We start from the raw sequence: 21,655 nt of genomic DNA, 5'->3' as shown, positions 1-21,655 counted from the left end.
GTGTAATTAAAGCCTTCCTGGTCTTTTCCAAAGAAAGTGAGTTCTGAGTATTGAGTCACTGCCAAGCTGCCTTTGTTTCTCAGAAAGAAGAAAATCACTTTTGGTAAATGAGTGCATTTAATGAACTAAAAATGCAACGAGGAAGGAAAAAACACTTAAACTTGCTTTTTTTTTTTTTTTACGAGTGGGGGGCCATGTTGATCAGAAAAGCTAACTGCCCAAAGTTTAGCAGTGCTGCTTGCGTGATATCAGGGTCTGACTTGCAGGAGGGGAATTTTGGAGCTCTGTTTGTCCTTACCGAGCTTGCTTCACAGCAGGGCTCTTTTCTAAAGGGCTGGCTACTGCGTTAAAGATTTTGCTTCCCAAGCTGCACTCTAGTTCTGCTGACTGGAATACTAACTTAGCTTGAAGCCATTTCTGGACCTTCTTGAGGTATATATATTCTTTTCTTCCCATCCACTTTCTTCCTCTCAACTCCAATTGAAAACTGATGTATGAACTAGCGTGCATGAAATACACTGGTGCTGAGATATGCACCATGTTTGTAGAAGTATGATGATTTTTAAATTCATGTTTGACGTACAGAGAGGTATGAACAGCAGTGCATTCTGGATGAGAAGGCATTTGCTGATTTGTGACAGCTAATCCAAAGTTGTTTCGTTTCAAATGCAGCTGCCAGGAATTTGCAGCCTCTTGGTTGGCCTCCAACAAGCCGGCGTTTTTTCTATTGATCTGCAGGGGAGGAAGGGGGCCTGGTGATACCAGGAGTGATGGAGCTGCTGGAATGCAGGCTGTCAGGCTGGTGCTCCAGTGACCCTTCTTACGTGTTTATAAACAACTCGCATTCCACACGCTTGCAGCGGGTAGAAGAGCGTGGTGGATGTTGGTGCGCGTCTGCAGATTAGCAGCCAAACATGGTCAGGTATTTATTGCAGGAAGAATGTTTGTGTGTGGCACACTCATAGCAGAGGAGAGGGTTCAGTTAGCAGCATGAGCCGGCCTCTCTTGGGATGCCCTTGTGGAATGCTGTGCTACTTTTAAAGGGCCGCTTCTCTTGTCGTTTTGAACAGTGACCAAAGAGAAATGCAGCATCTTTGCCTGTTCCATTTAATTAGCTCTGAAGAAAATAATCAGCATGCTTAATTTCCTGAGTGATGTCTAAAATTCCTACTTATTTATCAGATTTACATTTTTATTTGGAGGGATTGGGTACTATAAGAATAACGGGATAGCAAAAGGTTGCTTGCAAGCTCTTGACAGATTTTCTTCTTTGTGTGTGTGTAGAAGTATTTTTGATCCATTTAATGAACAAACTGAATGATCTGTATCCTTTAAGACAGGAGACCAGGACCTGGGTATGGGAGGCTAATATATTCAACAGGGAATATTAATCTGGCCGGAGAAGCTGAGTAACTTGTATATAAATAACTGATGTTTCCCAGAGGGCTGAGCACATTCCTGTTCTCAGATGGTCAGGACCTCTTTGTTAGCCTCAGGTGTGCTTTGAGAAGCAAAAAGTCAAAGCACCGTCTTCAGTCTTCCTGAAAACTGGGTTGGGATCATCCCTAACTGATCTGAGGTTGATATTTTGGGAGCATCCTGCTATTGCTAACACTGCAATCCTGAAATGTAAGGCTAGCAGGAGCAAGTGCAGTTTGCTTGGGTGTGAGGTTTAAAACAGTGTCACTTCTGAATTGCCTTCATGTCATTAAGCACAGCTAAATGATGAAAGTAAGCTGTTATTTCGACTCTGAAGAGGAGTTGCTAAGGGAAGCAGTTGGAGAACAGGCTTTCAATACGGTGCTATTTTGGTGGAAATTATGCTTGTCAATTTTCTTACTGTTACACGCATAAAGAAAGTAGGAGTTTATATAATGGGCCCATGAAATCTGAAGTTTGGGCAGTATATTTCTGAATACACCATGCTGCCTTTTAGTAAATAGGAGCATACAAATGTTTGAGGCTGCTGGGAAATCTTAATTTTGGGATGATTTAGGAACAGCAGCATTGCAGGCTTGAAAGCTCTGCCCATCCACCTCTGCCCTGCCCAGAGGGCGTTTGTGTCCCGCACCAATTGCAGACCATGTGCTCCCCTGCTCTCCTTACTTCTGCTACGTGCAGAGATTTCCACTTAACCTCTCTGTTAAAGGTGACAGAACAGAAGGGTACGATGCATGCATTTAGTCCCAGAGCAGACTGCAAGCACAGTGCAGCAATATTGCCTCAGCTGCTTTGCTTTTGAGGAAATAATTGGCTTTTGTGATTGAATCTGTACAGTGCAGTTGCAGTGCTGAGGGGAAGGTGTGTAGCACCTAATGATTTTCTTTGTAAAGAGAGGCCTGTCATTGAGGGAAAACTCATGTGGCATCCTATAATGTACACCCTGCTTTATCAGGCTGCTAAAGAAGTATTGGATGACACAATTTGGTTATTTCCTGCCCACAAAGCTGGACTTGAGATCATTTCTTTTTTAAAACAAATCAGTTCTATTACAAGCAGAGAAGCAGCATTTGGTATATTTTATGTTCTCTTGCTCTTCTAATAGCTCCAGTTCTGGCAATGCACGTGCTGCTTTGACCAACGTCTCTTATTGGTTGCTGTGCCATTCTTACACTGCAGGTTTTCTTCTCATGCAGTGTTGGTCTGTGGTGCAAAGGAAGATCCTTCAGTATCCCATAGTCTGTACAGCTTTTCCTGTCTGCTCTGCACTGTGAAAGAACTGTTTGCCACGTGTGGAAGGGAGACAGTGCTTAAATCAGATAGAAAACGTTGATGTGGCTGCAGTTTGCTGTAATTGCACATGTAATCACACTGTAATCATTCTCAAACGATGCTGTGCTGAGGAATGATGCATTACAAGAGCTGGTACTCTGGTGGCACACAGCTCGAATAGAACCAGCCTGACTTCAGAGCCCAATGGAACCGACTGTGAGCAGTTCTCAATACTGTGTGCATTCTTTAGGGGAGAGAGGCTCTGGGCTTGCTGTCAGTCTCTTTGAAACTTTCAAGTGCTTTGTTGCTGTAAGCACCGAGCTTGCCAACTTCTGACGTTAATTATTTTGTTCTCTTCCAAACTGAATGCGTTCAGCTCAGTCCTGCCTTTCAGAACAACAAATTCTTGGGCTTTTTTTTTTCTTTTTTTTTTCTTGCAGTTCAATAAACCCTTCCAGCGGGTAATGTTGCAATTTGCAAGTGTTCACAGGGCAAATGAGCTTTCTGAGGACTGAGATGAGAAATGCATCAATATGTGCAATCAATGAGACAGCAAAGGCTTATAGGGGCTCCTCAGTGGGGATGTTTCATTGTCTTATATAGTAGCAACAAACAAAAATAGAGAGAAATGCTAGATATTTCATAAGCTGAGGAAGAAGTGCCTAATTGTTGTTACCGAGTCCTCAAATAGGATCACAGAACAGAATCATGGCCTGGGTTGCAAAGGACCACGATGCTCATCCAGTTCCAACCCCCTGCTGTGTGCAGGTCGCCAACCAGCAGCCCAGGCTGCCCAGAGCCACATCCAGCCTGGCCTAGAAAATAATCTACAAATCCATGTAGTTGCAGTAGTGATTAAATTAATTCTGAATGTTGGGGCTTTGTTATTCAGTGAGAGGGCTGAGGCGTTCCTGTGCGACTGCAGAAACACCCGGGCTTTGCTCAGAACAGCACCTTCATCACACACACAAGCAAACTCTTGTGTTTGAACAGGACCAGTCCTCCCTTACAACTGTACAAGGTTTTTGCTCCATGCTGTAGCTGCTGTGTTGCAGCATTCACCCTCTGCCACTTCTGTCACGCGCGTCTCTGAGCTCAGGAGTTATTTCTCTTCCTTAAGCAAAACCAGCTGTGCACAAATGAGAGGTTGGAAGAAAGGCGTGTGTGTGTGTGTGTGTGTGTGTGTGTGTGTATTCATTCTGGTTGCATTTAGAGTAAGTTACAGAGGAGCTTTATGAACTCGGGGCGGTCTTACTGCAAAAATGGTTTACAAAATATTAATGAAGAGGAGAAAAGCTGGCATTGTTTCAGTGCATTGCACTGCTGTCACCACAGCAACGCTGCTACAGTTGAACTCTGGTAGCAAACTAAGCATTTTTATTCTTATAAAAGGAGAATTAAGAGACCTTTTCTCTGCCAGGGCCGTGGCTGCATGCTTTCTGCAGCTGCTGCTTGTTTTCTTCCACACCCTCTCCCTGCTGATGCTGTTCCTGTGCTGCTGTGCAGCTATATTAAGAGCAGTTAAGAAGCTTTAGAAGGACAAAGTGCATATTTTAGCTCTTTTTAAAGGCTTTTGTTTCACGTTTGGCTCTCAGATTTCTGCACTGGGGCACCTTGCACATCCTACCTATTTACCAGAGCCAAGGTTTTGAGTCTAATGGCAAAGAGATGGAAAGAACTCAGTGTTTGGAAAAGAGGGTAAAACATTGGTGATATCACTGCCCTTCACGAGAGGGAAGCAGAGAGATAGCAGTGACTGTGAAAAGGAGAAGATAACAGTGATGTTGTATCGTCCAGTCATGGTTGACTCTAAAACTAAAATTCAGCAGCGTTCTTAATGCAGATAACTCCTTTTTTTTTAAACCTGTGTTACTGATTCTAGATATTAAACTATATCTGAACGTGCCTAATTTAGTTCTGTCTTCTGTATGTGTGAGAAGTATTTAAGGGATCAACTCATCTATATGACTCTGTCCTGTAACTGGAGGCACAGCTATTGCTGTCTGGCATGGTGACAAAAAGTTCCAATTGCCGAAAGTGTGACGTGGCCTTGTCTTATTGGAAAGGCTCATCATATGTTGTAACATAACTGCAAGCTGATAAACAAATCAGCATTTTGCCCAGAGAGGCTGTGATGCCCCGTCCATCCCTGCAGGTGCTCAAGGCCAGGTTGGATGGGGCGCTGGGCAGCCTGGGCTGCTGTGAAATGTGGAGGTTGGTGGCCCTGCATTGGTGGGGGGTTGGAGCTTCGTGATCCTTGAGGTCCCTTCCAACCCAATCCAGTCTGTGATCGTGAATACGCCATGCGTAGGGAACTTGAGAGCTCCATTAGCTTAAGAAATAGGCTCTGAAATGCTTTTATTAGACCTTTGGGAGCTGTGTGGAAAACCCTGTAGACAGCTTGGTGAAACACCAATAATTAACATGTGGGGTTTTCTAATCCAACATGTAATTGTTCTTGTCTTGTGGTATTTTAGAACTAGAGAGTCTCATTTTCCTGTTATTGCTGACAAGTGGGCTGTCGTTATGTGCAACAGGCAGTTTCCTTTTGGGGGGAAGGCTGGGGAAGGGCTATGTTTTTGTGTTGTTCTACTCAAGGAGGGCTACGTTAAGAACATCTTAAATGCTTTGCTTGGAATGAACTCTTTCAACTATAACACATATATATATGCCAGGAAGGATCCCTTCTGCAAAAGGAATCAGTGGTCTTTTGCCTTCAGATGCTGGTGATGTCAGCGAAGGAACCCTGTCCACTCCCTCAAGACTTAGCTGTGATGACAGCTTTTCTTTTTCTGTTGCAGGCTTATGAGAGGAGGTTTCCTACATGCCCCCTGATTCCTATGTTTGTAGCCAGCGACACTGTGAGTGAGTATAAGAGTGAGGATGGAGCCATCCACGTGATCGAACGGCGCTGTAAGCTGGATATCGATGCGCCACGGCTGTTGAAAAAGGTGATTTGAAGTGCCTGTCCTGACAATATTCATGTGAAATTATATCATAAAGCACATTGACAGAATCTGTGGCATCTTCCTCAGATCGCAGGAGTGGATTACGTCTACTTTGTCCAGAAGAATTCTCTGAACAGGCGGGAAAGGACTTTGCATATAGAAGCCTACAATGAAACCTTCTCTAACAGAGTCATTATTAATGAGCACTGCTCTTACACAGTGAGTAACAGGCTCTTGGTGGGGCTGCAGATGGAACTAAGTCAGTGTTTAGATTTCAGAACTCAAACAGGAGTTAGGTTGTTCTTGGCTTTTGCCTTGCAAAAAGAAATAACCAACGTACCAGCATGAGTGATAATTGTTGTTAGTGTTAAATGTAACATGCTTGCTTGAAGAACCGAAACAAGTTTGGCACCCTCTTGCTTGAGCATCTTCTCAGTAGCAGAACACAACATAATTTGCTGTGTTTGACAGCTCTGTTTAGGCAGATCTGTGGTCTGTAATAGCAGTGTGAGCCTTGTCAAGGCTGTTGATACCCTGACAGAACTGCTAAAGGAAACTTCAACATAGCTTCATTTGCCTTCTGCTCAGCTCAAATGTTCATCATCAGCAGTGTTTTCACCTAACTCCTTCACTAGTGCCTGGCTTTGGTCTTCAGTGCAGATGTTTTCTGATACAGAGCAGTGTGGTGGCTTCCTTGCTGCTGTTCTGCTCATGTTTTTTCTTAGCAGCTTAGGAAGTACTCATAGGCTGATACAGCACATATTCATAGAAGTAAAACTTCAAATAGACTTTAAAGGTTAAATGCAAGCTAGCAAATGTAACCCTCTTATTTGCACTGTAGTTTTTTTAATGTGCAGCTAATATTTTTTCAGTTTTTTACAGAAATGGAGTTGAAATGTCACTAGAATTCAAAACCACTTGCCACCATTACTTTATTATTATTACTATTACTGTGTTGTTAGTTCTCCATTGTTTCCATTAAAAATACTCCTCAGTCTGCAGTTTTTGCTGTGGAAGATGCTCAAAATTTTAAAAGGCAAGATGGTAGCAAAAGCCTCCCTGATGGTTTGCTCAGCCAAATGAGAAGCTTACATTTTCTGTAGCATTACCATAGGAGAACAAAGTAAAATATTTCTCTACCTTGGTACTTTGTAGGTCAAGGAAGGAGCAACCTTGCACTTGTGTCTGTTGCAAACATGTCTAGATGGCAGTGCTGGGCACTGCTTACCCTGTGCTTGCTGCAGTCCTTAAGCTGCCTGGCCTGGTCTGTCAGCCCAGCCTGCAGGAACAGAAAGTTCACTGTGGAGTATTTTACTTTGTTCCACGGCTACACTGCAGTCTCAACTCACATCTGCAGTGAGATATTGTTAATTATTTAAACCTGCTGCTCTCTTGTACCTTGGCTCGTGCACTAGGATTTCTCCACCCTTCCCTTTGTCGTTAGGAACACGTTCTGTTCCAGCAGTGGGGCTTACAGGAGGGCTTCTCAGCCAATTGTTCTTTAGTGTTGTCTTTTCCTGTCTGTATTTTGCAAATGAAGCAAAAGGCTGCAGATTCCTCTTGTGTATTTTTGACTCTGTGAACCTGATGAAGAGTCATCTGAAGCACTGTGAGGAAAAAGAATACCAAATATATAACTAGATTGTATGACCTCCTTTTAAATATTAGGTTCATCCTGACAATGAAGACTGGACCTGTTTTGAACAGTCAGCAAGTCTGGATATAAAATCTTTTTTTGGTTTTGAAAGCACAGTGGAAAAGATTGCCATGAAGCAGTACACCAGCAATATCAAAAAGGTGAGCTTGCAGCCATGAATTTGGTGCCTGGCTCTAAGTTATGGAAAGATAGTGTAACTGCTGCTAAGTCACAGGCTGCTGTGGTCAGAAAGCTGGGCCGTTTGCTCTGTAGCCTAGGGCAGGGTGTGTGTGTAGGTCTGTATTTGGAAGTGGAATCCTTAGAGAGGTCTGGCCGCATAAAAAGTTTCCAGACCAATCCTTTTTGTGTCTAAAGGTATTTTTAGTAGCTGAAGTAAAGTCTCCTTTTTAAAGGGAAAGGAAATAATAGAGTACTACCTGAAGCAGCTGGAGGAAGAAGGAATAACCTTTGTTCCTCGTTGGACTCCTCCTGTTGCATGTAAATTGGAGAGCAGCACATCCCACACCAGACGACCAGTTTCACCTGCTATTAATGTGCCAGATTCTGCCACAAAGGAGGGCTTGAACAATAAGGAGATCCTCAACACCTCAAGCAGCCCCTCAGAGCTTACAGCAGGAACACCTGATGGTATGGTGGTTTGACTTGTTTTAGTGGGATTCTTTGTACTTAGAGGCTCTTGGCAGCACTGTGCTACTTATCCAGGGTAGCTGAAAACTTGAACATCAGCTTGAAGAGCTGTTATCAGCTTGTCTGTTTAGTGAATGAAGATCAGAAGAGTGGAGAAGCTTTTCTCTTTGTTCATTAGGTTGCAGATCAGTAGCTGGCATTTTGCCCAGAAATTCTGGGACGGGTTTTAACTGCAGCAGTAATGAGGAGGAAAGTTCCCTGGTCACTGTATTCTGTTCTGTCTTTCTGCTGTCAGTAATGGAATTTGGGAAAATTTTTGCACTGGAAGGTTTAGGTCAGAGCTTCTCTAGTATTTCCAGAAGAATCGAGCCCTATGATTGCTGACTGACATGTCTGAATATACTGTGGGGGAAAAAAAACCTTTTATAAATGCCTATTTTCACTTCTTTCTTAGTTGCAGAAGAGTGAGTCTTCTCAGTTTAACATGAAGATAACTCTCATTTCTTTGCTCATCTTTTCATTGACTCGGGCAAATTTCATTCAGCTCCACAGAGAACACAAAGCCACCACTTCTGTCTCAGATATCAGCACATAAGATCAGTTGCTGTTTAGGTTAGGTCAGTTCAGGACCACTTTAATCGCATGTACATCTCTCTTTAGACAAGCTGGATGCAGACTACATCAAACGTTATCTGGGCGACTTGACACCCATGCAGGAAAGCTGCCTCATTCGGCTTAGGCAGTGGCTCCAAGAGACACACAAGGGCAAAGTAAGTTCCTGTTTATTTCTTGTGAGAAAACCTCACAGGAGGAAATCTCTTGTGAGAGAAAACCTGAGGGTTTTCCAGTTGCTTCTGACTTGCTTATCTGTCTCGGTTTCCAGGCCTTCCTGTTAACTTAGCAATGAGATGCAGTCTGTGTTTTGCCGCTACGTTCATTTAAATTGGACTAACTTATGGTCACACAGATGTAAACCACTGTAAGAGTTCATGAAATGTTTATATCCTTCAAATGATAGCAATTGCAATATCTGACAGGGCTTAGGTTTAGTTGCAAAAGAGTCTCATTTCCTGGATTAACTTTGTGTGTTCTATACCATCCTCTTGCCTTGGTGCTAGGCTTTTTCAGCTCCTCTTGTTCATCCTTCTGTTCTGCTAGTTTCAAACCTCGAGTACAAAGTTGTGGTGTTTGGTTTTGTTGTTTGTGTCCTTTGTAACAGATCCCAAAGGATGAGCACATCTTAAGATTCCTCCGTGCGCGGGATTTCAACATTGATAAAGCAAGAGAGATCCTCTGCCAGTCTCTGACGTGGCGTAAGCAGCACCAGGTGGACTATATTCTAGATACCTGGAATCCTCCTCAAGTACTCCAGGATTACTATGCAGGAGGCTGGCATCATCATGACAAAGGTATGATGATCTCTGCTGTGGTTGTAGACCAGCCTTTTTATGTTCTGTGTGAAAGGTTGCAATGGTTCCTCTGTTAGCTAGAGGTGGCTAGAAAGCTGGATAGGTTTTCTCCATTACTTTGTACTGAACGTATTTAAATTCGTGTTGCCAGCCTGTTAGGTGCTGGGAGCAGATTCCTAGGTCTTAATCTTTGACTAACACCAACATGTTTAACTCTGCTAATGTCATTACCTTCAAAAAACAATGTCATTGCACTTCTCTGCTGCTCCGAGTTGCTTAGAATGGTGTTATGCAAATGCTGAGTGTTCTATTGTGGTGATTAAGAGATGTTTGTAAATAAATGTTTTTTCTAATCAACTCATTTCTGATGTTGGGTGAGGCTGCTCATGGCATAAATGCTTATTTGGCATTACAGTCAGCTTAATGAAGAGAAGTGGGATGTTGCAGAAACACCAGATAGAGCGGATTTATTTAAGATGGGAGGAAACTCAGGTTGAATTTGTATTTGTATGTATGTATTTGGCATGGGCAAATGGAGGACAATACATGATATGCTCCCTTGCCCCTCGGCTGCCTTTATTGTGCACTGGTCTTGTTGCCAGTACATGCACAGTAATGAAATGTTTTGGAACTCATTGCTTGAGGCATGCTGGGCTCTGTAGATAAGGAAATGGCTCTTACTGGAGCTATCTCTGTCCTTCTGCTGTACTCCTTTCCCCATTAGGCACCATTGTTTCTGCCAATTCTTCCTGCTACAGAGAAGATAACAGGAAGCTGTCTGCAGTCCTGGCCAGGAGGACACAGCAGAAGCTTTATTGCTGTAAAGAGCCTGAATGGCTCTGCCCTGCTGCTCTGGGTTGGGCAGACTCGAACTTAGAAAGTGGAAATTGAGAATACGATCGTAAAGATTGTAGGAAAAAGAATTGTGAATCCATTCCCCCTTTCTGTCACTCCTTGTCCTTGCTCTCCAGACGTAACAGGCTGCTGCCAGTGAGCAGGAAGCTGCAAAACACACCTGAGTTGTTACTGTTCTTCTAAACGGATCTTCAGCATTGTGAACTTTGTGTGCTTCTCCCTTTCTCCTCACATTCTTTGTCCTTTTCTGGCCGTTCCCTTAAATGTACCAGGGCTGTCAATATTGGAAACAGACTTTGTAAACCGAGCAATTCTCTACAATTTAAAACTTTAATGGGCAGCTTTTAAAAAAATCCTCTTTTCCAGTATTGCTCCTTCCCTCCCACATGAGCAAGATGTGCCAAACTTAAGCTAGCAGAATTCTGCATAGTTCTTAGTGCTAAAACAGAGGCAACAGAGGTATAAAGTGTGCAAAGTCTGTCTCCAAGAAGCTGTCAGTGCAAAAGTTACTATCTTGGCTTTCAGTTAGCACAGTGTTTCTTTACATGAGTGGCTTTTAGAGTGTCAAGAGTGCTTCAGTCAAATGTTTATTTAAATGATTAGGCTTGAATTAAACATCCAGCACTGTCAATCGAATTCATGTGTCATTTGGGTGGAGCAGGGTTAGTAAGCTGTTTAGTTTTGCATGCGTGTGCATCTGTGCGGAGGGGCACCTACCAGGAAGCTCAGCTGCTGCTTGGTGTGGCGTTTCAAACACCAACCAAGATCAGCGTGTGCTGGGTTAAAGCAATATTGTTTTTCAGACCATCTGATTGAATATCAGCTGACCCTGTGAACTGTCCTGCAGCAGTGTCCTTGCTAAAGCAGCAACGTGCTTTGGCTCTGCAATTTGTTTTTAGTATTGCATATCCTGATGGTTTCTTTCCTCGACTCCCGAAGGACTTCATGATAATTTGCTCTTCTGTTTGCAGTTGTTGAGCGATAGAAACACACATACAGACTTGAGGGAGATTTTTACGGAGAAAGCTGCCTTTTATTGCTGATTTCCTTTTTTTTCTTAATAGCATATTTAGTTCTATAAGTTGGTGGTTATTAGCTTGTGTACTAGAATAGGTGGAGCAAAGCTGAACAAATACATCAGGTCTTTGGAGGAGGATGGAAAGTAGTTCGGACAACCAGCTCCTATTATAAAGAACCAGCAACCTTTCTTAAGTTCAGATAATGCAGCTGTTAAACTTAGTGCCACTGCATCCTGGGACAGAGCAGCATGCTGTGGCAAGAGGACTGTGAAAAGGCAACCTCTTGCATACAGAGAATCACCTGAAGCTGATCCCTGGATCGAAGTCTGTGTTCTCCAGGCTCAGAATGCATAAAGGGAGGCTGTGTGCCAGTTCCACACAATGTCGTGATACAGCTGAGAGGTGTGACTTCAGCAAACACTCAGAAAGCAAAACTGGAGGCTAACATTTTGTTTCTTTAGTTCTTAGCACTTAGTGCAGTGTCTGTCCAAAGTGATTGCTGTAAGCAGATCATTGACTGGTGATCTTGTGGTATAACTGGGCAGGGTTAAGCTCTTATTGCCATCTATTCCAGGTACTCCTCCTTCCACTTGTACAACAAAGTTAGAACTGAACATGGCTCGTTTCCATTTGGATTTTTAGCATAAAGCTGCCTCGCTCTTGTATTTCTTACTGTAAAAATGTTATGTTGATGTGATTGTCCTTGCTGTTCAGATGGCCGCCCGCTGTACGTGCTGAGGCTGGGACAGATGGACACCAAAGGCTTAGTGAGGGCCCTTGGGGAAGAGGCCTTGCTTCGATACGTAAGTATTTTTGGAGCCAGCCAGTTGCTAACAATGTGATATTTTCATTCAGAAACTTCCTTTTCTGCCAGAACATCCATCACACTGGGTGTTCTGATGTACTCCCTGTCCGTCTGTTTTCAGTTTGAATGCATCTGAAAGCTCCTGGTCTTCTGCATTCTTTCCAACTGCAATCTGATGGTGGACAGGCGTAGTTCTTGGCAGCTCCTGCAGGCTCTGGTTAGCACTCTTGTAGATTCTTCTGCAGTTTGTGTGCTGCTTCGAACTGAAGTCTCTGCATTTGTGCAGAAGAGAAAAAATAACATGCTCAGACTTGCAGGCTTTATCACTTGGATTAGAATAAGCTATTTTTAAAGGCAGAATACTTTTAATGTTACCTTTCCTAAAGGCAGCACTCGTACTGTTAGTGTGGATTTTCTGTTCCTAGGCAGAAAGCTTGCAGAATTCCAGGTTTTCAATAGTAATGACAGTCATAGCCATAGTAACCTCTAGGTACAGGGGTTGGATTTCATTTTTCTTCTCCAGCAGCTTTTCCGGGCACATTGTTCACCTGTTCCTGGTTTTAAGGAAAGGCACTTTTATTTTAGCAAGATCAACCAGTGAAGTGAACACAGTAATCACTAGTTCACTCACTGGAGTTAGGTGGGCAGTTGGACTGGCTGACCTTAGAGCTCTTTTCCAACCTTGGTGTTCTTTGATTCTTTGGAGGGGAAAAAATGATGCCAAGTTAAGTACTACATGTTTGTGTAATTTTTCAGGAAAATCAATCATGTTATAATTTTTTCACTTAAGTTTGTGCTGGTTTGAGCTTGTAGTTTTAATTAGACATTTTTTTCTTTATCCTACCTACTGAGTGTTCTCAGTGTCTCCTGACTGCCTTCTCATGGCAATTTTCTTGTGCAGGTTCTCTCCATAAATGAAGAAGGTCTGAGGCGATGTGAGGAGAATACAAAAGTGTTTGGCAGACCAATAAGGTAAAAGGCATCCATTATAGATCTGCTTTTCAGGAATTACCAGTGTCACTGTGGGGGCGAGGAGGGTGGGATGACATTGTGCATTGCAGTGCTACTGAGTTCCATTTATTAAATGGGCCAAGCAAAGGGCAGTCTGTGTTTCACACACAGATATAAGCACAGCTACTGTTTACTGAGACCTGCCCTCATTACCACTTGAGTGACTTCCAAGCCTGATGGAAGCACAGCACTTGCTGAAGGGCTACATGTGAAACAGCAAATGCTTCTTTCATTCTAACATGGCACATGGTTTCGTGGGTGCGAGCTGGTACAGCACAGCTGTACGTCTTGAGTCTGTGCCCAGGGTGAGACCAGAGCTTGGAAAATAAACAAAGCATATGCTAAAGCTCAGTATTTTGTCTGAAGAACACATTTAATCCTATACAAAAGCTTCTCTTCCTGAGATCTCATAGCAGAACTAGCTTTGAGCTGCAGTCACGCTTTTACATGCAGTGGAGTCCAGGGTACTGGATGTGTGTGTAGGACACGTGAAATAGGTATAAATCAGTGCATCTCATCTGCCCCTGTGCAGGCTGAAATCTGTCTTCCCACCTGAACCAACAAGTAGAATATTTTTTCTTCCATGCGAGATTTATTTTCCCTTTCTGTCTCTAAAATTCAGCTCTTGGACCTGCCTGGTAGATCTAGAAGGCTTAAACATGCGGCATTTATGGAGGCCTGGTGTCAAAGCATTGCTAAGAATCATTGAGGTGGTAGAAGCGAATTACCCTGAGACTTTGGGTCGTCTTCTTATCCTGAGAGCACCTCGAGTATTCCCAGTTCTTTGGACACTGGTATGTTTTTAATTCAAGATCTTTCTCAACGCTCTCAGTACTCTGCTCTGCATTTTGTAAAAGCACTTTTGGGCTTTATAGGCAGTAAATGTTTCCTTTGGATGTGTCTCTTTCATAGGATTCTCGGGATGGATTTAGAACTCCAACCTAAAAACTTTATTATATAGCCAGTGAATTGAGCTGAACAGCTGTGGTGTGAATTTTCATAACGAAGGTGGTAATGCTTTCTTGGGAACCTGATCTATTCTATTTTTCTTCATTTATAGGTTAGTCCATTCATTGATGACAACACTAGAAAGAAATTCCTTATTTATGCTGGAAATGACTACCAGGGTCCTGGGGGATTGCTGGATTACATCGATAAGGAAATTATTCCTGACTTTCTTGGTGGAGAGTGCATGGTAAGAATTTAAACCAGTGCATATGGAGGCTTGGGTTGGGTTGGGTTGGGTTTTTTCCCCTCACTCTAAACAAAGAAGCCTGTTGGTTTTGGTCAGAATTCAAAAGGAAGCCTTTGAAGAGCAGAACTGAATTGCAAGCTGTGGAGCCACGGTGGCTGACTGTGGCCATTGTGTGACCACAGTTCTTGACCTTAGCATTTGTTGTGTGCAATATAGGTGCCTGGAGCTGTGCGTGGTTCTGTTGTTTGCATCTTTGTGAGGGCATAAGATGCAGTGTAAGGTCTTTTATTTCCTCGTTGTGGCAGCAAGATGAAAGGTTAGCTATAGCCAGTGTGCTACACCATGCCATTTTATGGTCTGCCATCACGCCAAGATTTCAGATGTTCTGGAGATTCAGAAATATCCTTACCAGTCTGCTAGAGGAGCAAAAGCTCCATTGTCACCATCGGTAGCCAAATCATACCACGGATTAAACATGCCAAAATGATTCTGTGCCCATCTAGGAGTTGTTCATTTCTTTTCTCACTTAACAGTGTATCAATAGTGGTCTCAACTGTCCAAGAAAAGTTGATGGTCAGGGAAGATTCTGACATGCATGGGTCCAATTGAAAACATTTCATTGTAACTACCAGATCTCACTGGCTGTGTCACTGCCAACTCATCAGAAAAGCCTGCATCCTCTGAACAAACTGATACCATAAGGAGCACCAGGAGGTGGCCCAGCTGCTAGCAGGGTTTAGCAAACAGCTGAGTCTCATATGTGCAATATGTTGGGATCTGTGCTGACCACACCAAACCAAAAACAGTGTTTTGCTGGAGTGTAGTGCAATTTCTCAGTCTCATGTCACGTGCCTTAACAGCTGCTTCCTGCCTGGGCTGTAGGTGTCAGTCAGATCCACCAACAGAACATGCAACATAGAACAGTGCTGTAAGATTTTTTTTGCTCCATGATGTTTCTGACTGCCAACTTGTTTGTTTCACTGCAACTCAGGCACTTTCTGAAGCTTCCATCACCATAACATTTTGGTTAGCTTTTTGTACTCAGCTGTGTTGAAACATGATAATTCCAGGCTTGCTTATTAAGCCCCTGCTAACATTTTCTAGATTCATTTCTGTACTGTTCTGGAGAATGCATCTAGTTCTTTTCAGTTGCAGTCTCATACTGCAGTGGAGCACTGCTAGATGTTTTACAGTAGCTCATATGTTTATGTTCAGTGGGCTGCCTTTTATAGCAGCAGTAGCTTTCAGTGCAGAGTTTGTACCGTGTAATTCAGAGCTCGGGAAGTGGGTAAAATCTACTGCCTGAGTAAACAGAAGTGAAGGTTACCAGAAAGCAAATTGCTGCAATACTTCCTGCTGGTGGCAGGCAATCACAGGGTCTTTTTCTTCTTTACTTTGGACGTTTGGACGAAAATGACTTCTCGAAGGTTCTTCCAATTCTCTCCTGTAATTCAGTTATGGAATATTTCTGCTGCCCCAAACACTTCTATGGAACCTGTTCCTGAGCAGAGTGTTGTCAAACTTTGTTGCTGGAGGCTTCTTAATAAAGAACTGTGCTTCAGGATGTTGTGTAATCAGTTCCAGTACTCAACTGTCAAGACTGTAACTTGAAAACTGTTACCTTCACTGCAATATCTTTCTTGCCTTGTTTGGAAACTTGCTGTATCTCTCCTCCATCTTTAGTTCTTGGATTCAGCTGCATCAGTTCCTTCAGGACTCTGGGCTCAATTTTTTCAATTCTGAGTTGCTGTAACTGTGATTTTTAAGTGGCTCCTGCATGTCTTCAGCATAGGGCAGCCTAAGTGATGACAATGCCATTTGCACAGTCATTTTCTGTAAAGGCAGCTCTTGTGTATAAAGTAAAGCTGCTCCTCTGGCATTGGATTCTGCAAATTTATGCAAGCTAGATATTTATTTTAGTGGCTTGTGCAAAATGTAGATGCATACGATGTGCAAACTCTGACATTCCTTTTAAATTCTGTTCATCTCATTCTTCAAACACTTGCTGGCTGCGAGTCGTTTCTGAAACCAGCAGGCAGAGAGAGCAAGGTGGGCGTGCAGAGGGGGTGCTGCCTAATGGCTATCTGTATTTTCAGTGTGAAGTACCAGAGGGTGGGCTGGTTCCCAAGTCCCTCTACCGGACAGCAGAAGAGCTGGAAAATGAAGACATAAAGCTCTGGACTGAAACAATCTACCAGTCTGCAAGTGTCTTCAAAGGAGCTCCCCATGAGGTATGGCTGCAGCCTGCGCTTCCATCTCAGCTCTCTGCTTTGGAGTCTGTCTCCTGAATTGAAAGTGGTCCAGAATGAGATTATTTAGTTGTCCTGCATTCACCTTGTTGTTCTGTAGCTCTGATATGTTGTAATACTTAGCACCTGAAGTTTGTGGCCATTTCTGGTATCATCTTGTTGCCATTTAGAAGATATCACTGCTTAGAAGGACACGGCTCTGGATGGAATGAGCAGCAAAGGCAAATAATGTTCTCAGAAGCTACTCAAGAGTTTCTGAAGGTTGTGTGTTAAAATAAGGACACTCCAGCAGAAGGAAACTTCTATTTAGAATGCCTTCTGACAGTCTAAATTAAGCCCAGCAATAAAAAGCTCTCTTCTGGTAAGAGTTTCTTACCAACCAAACTGCTAGTGTCTAATACGACTCTTCTCCTGTCCCAGGTTCTCATTCAGATTGTGGATGCCTCATCTGTGATCACATGGGATTTTGATGTGTGTAAAGGCGACATTGTTTTTAACATCTTCCATTCCAAGAGGGCTCCACAGCCTCCTAAAAAAGACTCTCTGGGAGCTCACAGTATCACATCTCCTGGTGGGAACAACGTCCAATTGATAGACAAAGTCTGGCAGCTGGGCCGCGATTACAGCATGGTGGAATCTCCTCTTATCTGCAAGGAAGGGGAAAGCGTGCAGGTGAGGCTACTGAATTGTTGTGTGGAAACAGATTGAAGTAGCTCCAAACCTGCATGTTCTCATTCCCAGGCATTATGATGGCTGAGTGGTGATTCAGCTCCAGACTGTCTGCTCGATTTTGGCTGACATTTCAGCTTCTGTTCTGAGCTGCACGCTTCGTGGAAGGGAGGGTAGTATTTACATGGGATCTGATGGAAGGGCAGCTTGCATCAGTCTGATAGTGATCGAGACTGATCAGCAAGGAGCAGAGGAAAGTTACCCAGAACAGTGCATGTGCAGAGCATACCCAGGTGTGCTTTGTGCTGTAAAACTATGAGGCAAACATTCTGAAGGATACGCTGGTGTCTTCTCTCAGAGATGAGAGAAGCCTGGAAAAAGAAGACTGAGTTGTGTGTTTGTTTCTGTAACGACAGAACAGGGAGGAGCCTGTGGCCAAGGTCCCCAAAAGGCTCCGTTACTTCTTTTAATGGCATTTGCAGCCTTATTTATGAAACATGCTTCCACATGAGGCATGTTTACAGTCATCCTCTGCCACCGCTACTCCTTACGGCTTGAAATGAGAGTTGAACAGCCTTACTGCAATCGAAGGTGTTGCACCCTTGGAAGTATGGACAGTGACTTCTTGAACTACGCTTTCCCGTTCTGTGAGGCAGAACCTTTTGCTCTTTGCACAGCCTCCAAAGGACAGCCACTGATGAAAATAAATGGGGGGGGAAAAGATTGCTTTAACCAAGGAGTTTGTACTTTCAAGTGAATATAAACCCTTGTCGCTGTAAGGAGGGGGTGTGTGTGAAAAAAGGCACCTCTGATATTCTGTTATAAATGTATTCCATGTTCAGAGATCCCAGCTGACCACTGCTGGTTGGGTGAGCAGCTGAAATACTGGCACTGGGGGAACAAAATAAGGGCGTATTATGGGCAGTCTTTCTAAGCTGGGAAAACAAATTGCAAATGTACAGATCTGTGTGTTAACCAAGTTTGGCTGTGGCTGCTTCTAGGGATCGCATGTGACCAGGTGGCCTGGCTTCTATATTCTCCAGTGGAAATTCCATAGCATGCCTGCCTGTGCTGCAACCAACCTGCCTCGTGTGGACGATGTGCTGGCATCTCTGCAGGTCTCCTCTCACAAATGCAAAGTGATGTACTATACTGAAGTGATAGGATCTGAAGATTTCAGGTACGTCTGGCCAGGGATCGTGAAGGGCAGCCCATGTCAAACCCTTTTGGTGCTACTATCAAGTCCACTGAAGTAGAAATAAATTGTAAGGGCTTGTATTTCTTAATGGAGCGTCGTTAGTGTCATAAAGCTAAATAACCTTTAGTTGGCATTGGGGGAAAAAAAAGGTTAGCAATAGGAGCACAAAAAAGGGACCAATCAGTTATCTTTCTAATCATCATTTGTTACTTTGCTCTTCTTGGAAGTACTGTGAGCTGCAGGGCTTGGCAGGTTGTCGTGCTGACACAGATGCAGCTCAGCATGGAGCTGAGTTGGTTCAGTTGTCTGCCTGTTGAGGTACCTGCTGAAACTCAGCCTTTTTAAGCAGCATCTCTTCTTTGCAAGGCTTTCTGCCATTACATGGTAAAGCAGGAAAGCTTTTAAGCCCCTGCACCAAAATGATTTTTATTCAGCGTGCAAAGAAATACAATGCAGGAAACCAAATCTTGTATGTTCAGAAGCATACAACTACTTGGGTTTTCATTGCAGAGGATCTATGACCAGCCTTGAATCAAGCCACAGCGGATTCTCTCAGCTCAGTGCTGCCACCACCTCTTCCAGCCAGTCCCACTCCAGCTCCATGATTTCCAGGTAGTGCCACAACAGACGAAAATGATGATGGCCGGACCTTCGCCTGTGGCAGCTGACTGCAATACAACTGGCAATTGTGCAAAAAACAACCACCCCTACCCCCACAGAAGCCTTTTGTAGATAGTAAAGTAGCTGTTTGAATTTTAAACTTAGTGGGTTTTGGTCCTTGTAAGATCCAGCCTCCTGTCTCTTAACCCGAACCTTTTTCCTAACTCAGCCATAAATATTTTTAAGCGTGCTTGCACGAATCCTAACTCTCAACATAAGGGCTCTCCTGGAAGGAAAAATGATCAGTGCATCAGTTAAGATTATTTTTTTAAATTGTATAAATGTTAAAGAGAAAAAAAAAAAAAAGAGGATAACCCTACCAAAAACGCTCCATAATGCATTAGAAATTAACTGCGAATCTCCTGTCAGGACATCTCTTGCCATCTTAAATCCCCCGTGATCTTCCAGTGCTGCAAACTGTTCTCCATTGCCACTAAGTGATGTCCGAGACAAAGGAAAGCAGTTGCTGGATACTTGACTTTGTGAGTCCATTTTTTTCAGGGCATGCCCACAGTGCTGCGGGCAGGCAGGGAACACTAATAATGCCTTTTGTATGAGCTCTTCTGGGGGAATCTGAGCTCTGGGTGTCGATGGGCTAAAGCAGTTCATTCTTTCCTCGGATTTGTGCTTGAAGCACTACAGTGAGAGGCAGAGAGCAGGCTCTCCCTTGCTGATCTAGAATTGGCCTGAGGATTTGTTTCCAGTTCTGTGCTGGAGCCTCACCCCGCTTCCTTCGTACGCTCCCCACGAACTCATCTTACTGCAGCTTTGCTATTGTGAGGAATTCATGCAGAGTTTGTTTGCTGCTTAAATCAGCCGAGAGGAGGTATGGGTTACATCCTTCCCCGTGCACTTCCCTCTCTCTCCTGCCTCCCCTCCTTTTTGGAGTACGTCAGAAGCAGAGCACTTTAGTTCTAAGCAGCAGAAGCCCTAAAGCAGGCAGGGAGCACAGGGACCTTCGTGCTGTGTTACAGTGGCAGACACTCCGATCGGGGCCTGCTCAACCATCCTCGCTGCTGCTGCTGCCAGCAATGAATTGCCATGTTGGATTCTGCCCCTGTTCTACCCGCACCCCAGCAATCCTACCTGAACTCTTGTGGCTCAAGTTGGTTCAGGTGTTCTCCAACTTTGGGCTGTGTGTCCCAAGCACAGTGAAAGGCACAGAAGTGCTGAGCAAAGGGCTGTCAGCAGGTGGCTACAGACCACAGCTGGCAGATTTTTGCATGGAACACAGCAGCGTTTACTTGCTCAGACCCTGCCTGGTCTGTCTGTTTGAGAGCTAAACTATTCATCCAGGCAAAAAGGAGCTTCTGTGCTGCTGAAGTCCTTGCTAGGAGGCTGGGTTGGCTCTATTAAGTCTTGGGGAGTCGAGGGCATGTGGTAGAGGAGCGTACTGAAAACTTGCACTTTGAAAACAGAACTCAAGATAAGAATTCACTGAAGATACTGAATGCCCTGCCTGAGGAAAACTGGTTCTGAGCTGAGTATAAATGTTTTTATCCTTTTATTATTATTTTTAATATATATAACTCAGAACTTCTGAGAGGTGGCTCCTGATCTGTAACGAGGAGCACCTTTCCTGCAGAGCAGTTCTGGCAGTGCAACCCATCGGAGCTAGCCTATGTATTTTACTAATGAATTTTGATGTGTTGAGGTGCTGGTCTCCTTACAAGGAACCAAACTGCTCCAGTTTGTCTTTTTATGAACTCAGAAGTTGAGGATGGAGGTTAGACTCGTCGCTTAAGCTGCCGGAGCTGCTGCTGTGTGAGATGGACACCGCTGTGTTGTCACACCGCTCACAGCCTGGGCCTGCACACAGCCTCTCCCGCGGCTCTCACCCCGCTGTGTGATGTGAGCAGCCTGCCTGCAAGGAGCCCAGCTTCCCGCAGAGGTGGTTTGATTTGTGATGTGCAGGACCCAGAATTCCCAGTGCAGCAGTGAGGTCAACTTCATGGCTCTTTGCAAATGCCACTTCCCATCTGCCAGGCTGTAAGGGTAACGATGGTCCCCTTCCTTCCTCCTTCCTTCCTTCTTTCCTTCCTCTTCCCCTCTTTCTCCCTCTCAGATGATGGTTTTGCTGACAACTGTAAGGAAACTGCTCCATTAACACTCCCCATGTCTCCAGAGGTGTCTGGCTTTGCGGACCCTTTTTGAGTTGCAGTCACTTTTCAAGTCTGAAGATCTGTTCTGTTTTTCACTTGAGCTGGCTCAAAAGTGACACTCTGGGTTTTTCCTGCTGTAAATCTTAACACTTCTTTTAGAGCTCAAAGCACACAGCAGCACAAAGAGCTGGAGGGGATAAAATGCCAGGCAGACCATAGTTAATCCTCCTCTAAGCAAAGTGCTGTGGCAATATGACTTGATCATCGCAGTCTGACTAATTAATTTCCCATCCCCTGCTCTTTTCTTGTGTGATATTGTTGTTTTACTTCCTCCTCTCAGCCAATGGCTCTTCTGTTGTCTTTTTTCTCTGTTACCTGTGTCCATCTGCACTTACCTGTCCATACTCATGAACTGCATATCAAATTCTGTAAATGTTTTGTATACATAATACCTCATTCTTGGTAATAAAATACAGATAGTCTTTAAAAGATTTTTTTTTTAATTGTTACCAATAATAAATGTGAACTGTTTGGAAGAA

General features: G+C 43.8%; 1 protein-coding gene across 2 annotated transcripts in view; it reads left to right on the top strand.

Moving 5' to 3' along the window:
* The window catches only part of SEC14L1 (SEC14 like lipid binding 1), a 36,824-nt gene extending 15,169 nt beyond the window's left edge, over positions 1-21,655 (top strand). For both annotated transcript variants that reach the window (XM_052687935.1, XM_052687936.1), the window contains exons 3-16: positions 5,514-5,663; positions 5,748-5,879; positions 7,329-7,457; positions 7,710-7,944; positions 8,605-8,714; positions 9,164-9,353; positions 11,942-12,030; positions 12,934-13,004; positions 13,666-13,837; positions 14,104-14,238; positions 16,335-16,469; positions 16,908-17,159; positions 18,158-18,336; positions 18,865-21,655. In XM_052687935.1, coding sequence (XP_052543895.1) covers positions 5,514-5,663; positions 5,748-5,879; positions 7,329-7,457; positions 7,710-7,944; positions 8,605-8,714; positions 9,164-9,353; positions 11,942-12,030; positions 12,934-13,004; positions 13,666-13,837; positions 14,104-14,238; positions 16,335-16,469; positions 16,908-17,159; positions 18,158-18,336; positions 18,865-18,970 — 2,085 coding nt within the window. In that variant the 3' untranslated portion in view covers positions 18,971-21,655. The remainder of the gene's footprint in view (positions 1-5,513; positions 5,664-5,747; positions 5,880-7,328; positions 7,458-7,709; positions 7,945-8,604; positions 8,715-9,163; positions 9,354-11,941; positions 12,031-12,933; positions 13,005-13,665; positions 13,838-14,103; positions 14,239-16,334; positions 16,470-16,907; positions 17,160-18,157; positions 18,337-18,864) is intronic.

Source organism: Tympanuchus pallidicinctus, unplaced genomic scaffold (genome assembly GCF_026119805.1).
Source record: "Tympanuchus pallidicinctus isolate F22 unplaced genomic scaffold, pur_lepc_1.0 scaffold23, whole genome shotgun sequence".
Taxonomy (NCBI): domain Eukaryota; kingdom Metazoa; phylum Chordata; class Aves; order Galliformes; family Phasianidae; genus Tympanuchus; species Tympanuchus pallidicinctus.
This window is presented reverse-complemented; position numbering and strand designations above follow the sequence as displayed.